The sequence below is a fragment of the Simochromis diagramma genome, unplaced genomic scaffold (assembly GCF_900408965.1).
Source record: "Simochromis diagramma unplaced genomic scaffold, fSimDia1.1 OVJJ01000463.1, whole genome shotgun sequence".
Lineage (NCBI taxonomy): Eukaryota > Metazoa > Chordata > Actinopteri > Cichliformes > Cichlidae > Simochromis > Simochromis diagramma.
The window spans coordinates 2017327-2024402 of NW_024386941.1; the positions used below are offsets into that span (position 1 = coordinate 2017327).

General features: G+C 39.5%; 1 protein-coding gene across 1 annotated transcript; it reads right to left on the bottom strand.

The window, feature by feature from the left end:
* Positions 1 to 54: 54 nt before the first annotated feature.
* Positions 55 to 5968, bottom strand: exosc5 (exosome component 5). Its single transcript, XM_040037504.1, has 6 exons — positions 5823 to 5968; positions 3328 to 3441; positions 2986 to 3107; positions 2729 to 2869; positions 1215 to 1304; positions 55 to 243 (listed from the first exon to the last, which is right to left on the bottom strand). Exons 1-6 carry the CDS (start codon positions 5956 to 5958, stop codon positions 148 to 150), a joined length of 699 nt encoding a protein of 232 aa, XP_039893438.1. The 5' UTR covers positions 5959 to 5968; the 3' UTR covers positions 55 to 147.
* Positions 5969 to 7076: the final 1108 nt, after the last annotated feature.

Sequence of the window (7076 nt, forward strand, 5' to 3'; positions counted from 1 at the left end):
TCCCACCATAAAGCACAGCTGTCTACAACTGAACTGAAGAAACTGTAGCCCACAGGGGTTTCTAAATATTTTATTACGACATCAGTGTTTGCATGCATTGTTAAAATAAAAATAAAAAAGACTAGGCAAAAGAAAGCTCCGTGTTTCTCATAGGCTTTTGGAGTATCGCCGCTTGACAGAGTCTCTGTAGAACTGGAAGATCTTCTCTGATGCTTTCTGACTGACTGCTATGCACTGCTGCAGCTGTGAGAGAAGAAAAACAACAACTGAGGATCAGACAAAATATGAAATGCAACAACAACTGATTTAAGTCACATCAGACCTGAGGCAGACGGGGAGAAAGCAAAAATAAGAACCGTTTTTCCAAAAAGTCACACATGAAGCAGAATCACAAATCTAAACTTAACAACGTTGTAGTGTTTCTTTTTAAATTTTGGCAGGGAGTGTGTTAGGTCTTTATTCTGATGGGACAGTAGAGAGCAGACAGGAAAGTAAGGAGAATATGACCCTCCAGTCAGTATCCAGTCAGCATACTGGTTCCCTGTAGGTGGGCCAGAGTGAACCCCATATTTTAGTGTTTCTGGAATAATACTTGTTATTCAGTCAAAAAAAAGGGAATCCCATTTGATTTTTCCATTCAATTCCCTTTTAAAGTGTCCTTAAAGAGGTCATGTTTCGATCCATGGGATGGTCTCCAGGAAAAAGAAGCAAAAGAGTAGATTTCTTATCATTCCTGTCATCCGCTGATCAAAAGGGAATCCAGGAACCCATGGGACAGTTTCATCTGAGTCCAGTCTTCCTGTTTTATGCAAATTGTCTAATCACATCAGCTGATGATTTATAGCTTGCATTTAGATAAATGCTGTCCCTCTTTTAGTCTCCATATAGATAGCTGCATGCAACCAAAGGCTGCTCAACATGATTGATCAATAGCGATATAAAATAAATCCCCTGAAATTTCCAGAAACTATGGTCCTTTTGGGTAACAGGAGAAAAAAAATACTCCATGATATTGTTACCAAGACTGCAGAAACTCCAAAATGGTTTTTAGGATGTATTCTTGGTTTGGCAACATCTACAAACAGCACAGGGAGGGATGCCCAGTCTTTTCTCTTTGAAGCACGCTTTAGAGAAGTCTTTTCTGGCTTGGCATTCACAGTTTTGTTTATTTGAAATGGTGCACACTCTTTTTTTCCTGTCATTAATCCACTGACCTCATGCACTGAAAACGATCCTTTGGTCGACGACATCAAAACGCTGCGTTTTGCGCTGTCGATCGCAAAAGTCATCAAAGCTCGACTTTCCTTTTGAGAGAGAAAACAAGACACGGGCAAGGAAATTAAGACGATGTCAATCTGTCCCGTTAGGAAGCAAAACCATTACCACTGATACAAATGGAAGTGACAACAGATGCGCTGGACAGACAACAGTAAGATATTCCAAAAAAGGGGATACTTTAGCTGGTGGCGACTATAGATCGCTGTGCTTGCCTTATCGTTCCTGACTGATTTTTCTCTAGTTTTGTTTTTCTTTGTCATTTAACTGAATTCAATTTATTTTTATTTATACAATTTCCTCCACAGTTGCCTCAAGTAGTGCAGTATTCAGGAGAACATCCCAACAATTACATGACAGCAATGTCAAACATATGGGCCAGGGGCCAGAGTTGGCCCAGGAAAGACTCCGATGTGGCCCCCACTGGAAAATATGAAAGAAGGTGTAAATGGACTGTTCATAAGTTTTACAGTTTTATCTTTACCGATAAAGACGTACAACATCGCTAATCAAGCTAAACCAAAGTAATTAGGTCAGTTTTTCCCAACCTTTTGGAGTCACGCACTTATTTCAGATTAGAAAAAAAAAATTAAAAAAAAATCACACGGCACACAACCTAACAAAAATGTCACAAAAAGCATGTTGATCATTTTCCCCCACGCACCAGGTATAGAGGAATTGGCTTGGTTTGTTTCCAGTATGCCTTTTTTGCTTTCTTCTGAGCACTACTCGTGCTCGGGCCTTTATCTGGGTCAGTATTTCCTCCAGGACCCAGGTCAGACTGACTACTTTTTCTTTTCAAATATTTATGTATTGCTATTAAGGCCTGCACCATCTCACAGCATGACTATTATGTAATTTCTTCTTCATCGTCTTCTGTGTTACTGGCTGTTGGCAACCAATTTAATTAGAGCAGCTGATTGTACTGCCCTCTAGTGGAAGAGAATATAATGGTTCTGCCCATTACTCATGCCGATCCTTCCACGCACAGCGGTTGGAAACACTGAGTTAAGTAATGTGTAATTATAAACATTTATTTGTTACAATTTAAGCCCTTACGGTTTATTTCTATTTAAGGATCCTATTGAAGAGTCTTTCAGCAACTACAACAGCTTTTCTTTATTATCATTTTATGTAGAAAAACTGAAACGTACTGTTCAAACTGCATTTCTTTTCCTTATATTAAGATATTTCAAGGATTGAACATCTTGATAGAAAAGAGTTTCACTGGTATGGTCCACCTAATGTCAAAGTGGGATGTATCTGAGCCACAACGTAAAATGAGTTTAACACCCCTGCCCTATGAACAAGCACTTAGCAATGGTGGGATGGAAAAGACCTATATTTTCTGTGTCATTTGTTTGAAAAGTTCCCAGGAAATTTGACAAAAGCCACCATCAGAGTGTTTTGGGAAGATTTTTGTCACCCAACATTCTAAAAGTCTTAGATTTACCTTTTCCTGAGCTGCAGTGGGGTCTGTGATGATTTGCCCATCTGTGCTGATGGCACAAGTCACTCCGCAGAAGAGGCAACTCATGGGCAATCCTGCATCCATAAGAGCCATACATGCAGTATTCAAACAGCAAGACAGCAGCTGAGGAACAGGTAAGGAAGAACACTCACAGAAAACATCTCAATTTTAGAGCCCTACTTGCAGATTGGATATAAACCTCAAAGCTTGCAGCAGCACAGAGTTTTACAGAAGGATACTGAACCATCATCATGCAGGACCTGAAGGATGAGAGTGAGCGAGGAGCGTGGATGGAGCATCAGGAGCAGAGAAGCCTCACAGGTTTCTCGCACACACTGCTCTTGCGATCGTTCCCTTACACCTAGAAAACAAACAAATCTCGGTATAAAAAAATGAATGCGAGCAGAAAGCTCACGTACCCCACCCTGTGGTCAGCTGTGGCATAGCAACTTTTCCACAGCAGAAACCTCAGAGACATTCTTGTAGATATCAGGATGCAAAAGGTCTATTTCACATTAGCTTCCCCAAAATAAAAGAAGCAATGCTGCATAATGAAAATTTTTACCCCTAAAAAAACTCACTTGGCAGCCCTACTTTGGGCTGTACCAACACCTCCAGGGTCGCCCGGTCATAGATCTCCTTGTTGACTTTGACCTCAGCTGGTCCGTACACTCCAGCCATCACACTCGTGTCTCCTTTAGACAAGAACAGAAAGGAGCATTATTCAATAAATAACACTGGATAATTAATGATGTCTTTCCCCACATAAACAGACATCTAGGAGGGGAAAAGTAGTAACATCAAATCATTTAAAGCAGTACGACCCCCAGTAAATGTGCTCACATCACATGTATTTTTTAAAGGGGGGACTTAAGCGCAGACACCCTATTTAGAACAAGCTTTTAATAAGAGAACTAAAGCTGATGTGATACTTCTAAATGACACAAAGTCTCATCGTGTAAATTTCACATTTATTCTTCCTCTTGCACCACAATATTTTTTTTTTCACGACACTGAACCAACCCATCCATCCATTTCCGCTTATCATTATCAGCTACCATACCAAAATCTTGCTATCACATCAAATGGTTGATTAAACTGTGTAAAATATACTTTAATAAATTAAAGTTTGCATATAGACTTCTACCATTAAAATGAACCATCGTTATATTCTTACCTCGCTCTATATTCCTATTAAATTGTTCCATTGTATAATAATTACAGTCCTTTAACATTTTGGTAAAAAATTCAGTCAGGATCTATATTGCTATCATACCCCAGTGTCCCACTTTCCATTTGATTTGTTACTTGAAATGTGTCAGACATCTGACTTTATTATACATCGTATCCACACATCATTACCTTTAACAATACTTTGTCTCAGACAAGCACCAAACAATTTGACAGTGCATTGAAAGTGACCATCCCAATGCTTTGCCTTACATTTTATCAGCTGTATTTTTCTCATTCTCTCAGCTCTTTAATGACTAAGACCTTTGCCTGCTCCGGTGTTCCATTTCACTTAATGAACACCTTACAATCTGTTGTCCAGGTTGACTGTATTTTCTTCTGTTTTCTTAATAATCTTGCAATATCTGCATTTTTCTTGATTAGGTGTTCATTAACATACACATTCGTTCCTTTCAACTTTCTTCAGTAGCTCTTTCTTCTGCTTCCTATTAACAAATCTTATAATAATGGCAGGTTTTTGATTCTTGTTTTTCCTTGGAAGAGTATGGCACCCCTCAATGTCCTTACTATCCATTTCAATGCCTTTACTATTGAAAAAGGCCATTGCCTGTTCTTCCAGGGAGCGCAACTCTTGCTCAGGCAGCTCCCCTCTCTCCTCTGCTGCTGCTCGTGCATATGTCTGGTGCTTGGTTCCCAGACCCGTTACTATTACATCTGTTATTCTCGAATATTGTTCCAACTCTGCCACTCGTACTTCCAACATAGCAATCTTCTTGTCCTTTTCCTCACTTTGCCTTCTTAATTCTTTAATATCCTCAATTAAGTTGATTATTATTTGTTGTTGTTTTGCAATGGTTGTTATTTCTTCTGACATAAAGTTCAAAGATTCCTTTATGTCCTCCAGTTCCTCCTCATTGACGTTACGTCTTTTAGGCAGCATCTTCTCAATACTTGTGCCCCTTTTTTACTGCAGCCCCAATCAATCCTGAGGCTTGCTAACCTGCGCCTGCCTTTTCCTGTAGCTTCACTAGCTCTTGATGGAGCCTGGTTGTGGCCTGGTGGCTGATGATGGACCCTGATCGTGGCCTTATTTTGACACATAAAAACAAAACAAAGAACTACACAACACACTATACATTAACTACACACTCCAAACACGCCACATGTCACAAACCTCTCACATCCAATGACTGTGGAATTGCTCACATCTCACAGTTGATCTCTCTCTCTTTCTCTTGTTGCCTTGCCATATCATCTTTTGATTGGTCAACATGGTACATATTTCCACCAATAGGAAAGTGGTGGCTTGTTTTTTCGGGCTGTCATTAGAAAATCCAGTTGTTACCTTTTCTTGGTATATAGCTTGAACTTTCAACACAAATAAAAATGTAATGGAGACTCAGTGGGAATGCATCTTGTTGCTATGTCATATTAAATTGGTCATGTGATTTGGAAGCCTCAGAGGGTTAATTAGAAGTTCAACAATAAACCACCTGTGTTGAAATCTGAAATGCCATGTTGTTGATTCAAAATGTGCACAGTAGATCCGCCCCTGGAGGGAGGTTAACACTATGCAATAAATATATTTATTTTATTAATTAGTTGTAGCTAGGCTCAACGTTAATGCTACCTTATTTTAATAAACAACATTGTCATATGCAAAAGTAAGCTGGCACATGCCACCCCATGCCACCCCATACCACCCACGCCAGCATAAAAGATGCACCCCTGATTCTCATTATTATATTATTTTGGGTATAAGGGTAAAGAAATTCATGTCACTAACTGAAGTGGCAGGTTAACTTCCCTAACCTTTCTCCGTCCTTTACGTCCAGTTTAGAGGCAAATAAACGCCCAGATAAATGATTTCTAAAATTAGTGTTACCTTGGACGAAAGAAGCAGAACCATCAGTTCGAGACAGCAAGCTCTGTTCACAACCAAACTCTCTCAAAGAAACAGTCAGAGATCCGCAGACCTCCATCGTGGAGAAAGCAGGTTTGTCGCAGGCGGATGGCGTCATCTGTTTTCCCTCTAGTTTAGGCTCCTTACTGATGACATCAGAATGGCTCTAATAAATAGTTAATTCACAAGAAATGTGGATCTGTAATATATTTCTATGACAACGAAGAAGAAATAATATTTTTCATCATAATTCACGTTTTCCTGACGCAATCTGAAGCCCTATTTTGCGTTAATATGGTTAATGTATTTTGAAAGTACCGGAAGTGCAGCATCTGTATATTAGTGTAGTTAATCACAATGACCGCTAGAGGGCAGACAGCAGCCGCATTTAAACACAACGGGTTCAACCTTTTATTTTCTCCCCTTATTGGTCATAACCACCCACCAGAATTTTATTTACATCAGTTTATTTACTCCTTTTCACAGGTGATCATTCACTGGCATTGTCTGAATTGCAACCACCATGTTGCAGTCTCCGCTATTACCACTGGATGGCGATGAACACTCGTGGCTGCAAAAATTGGTTTATCTGCTGTCTGTATTTACGTCATCAGTTAGCTGTGAACTGAAACGAAGACATTTTTAGATTTTGACAAGTAGTTAAAATACTTTATTTTAATATGTCAACGGCTATACCTGCGATATTACTTGGTTTATCATCGGAACTGGAACTAACAATATTCTTTATTTTGCCACTGACGCTGCTTTTACTATTAATGCAGTACCGCAATGTGACCACAGGGTGGCAGCAGAGTAGGATTTAATTTTTGGTAGGGTTGAAAGGACGTAGAAATCGTTGTTTTATGACTGAATTTAAGAACAGCTATCCGACTTTATTCATCGGTTCTTCCGTACTGCTTACGGCTCTCTCCTCCCTGGCTGTGTCTTCTCTCTTTTTCTTTCTTTCCTGTGGCATAGCTGCCCCGTGTCTCTTTAATACCAGTTATCGTCAGACTTATAGGTATACCTGACATCTCAGGTTGAGTTCGTCTAGAGGAGCGCTGTTTTATTACAAACTGTTTCACGTGTGTTACAACTGATCTGTATGTGCAAAAGACAAATGCGTAAATGCCGACGCAAAGCATTTTTTTCTTTTATGTTTACTTCTTTCTGTAAGATGTATTACGTATCATATTGCAATAACTGTCACATTTTGTTAATGTGACTGCGTTAGTG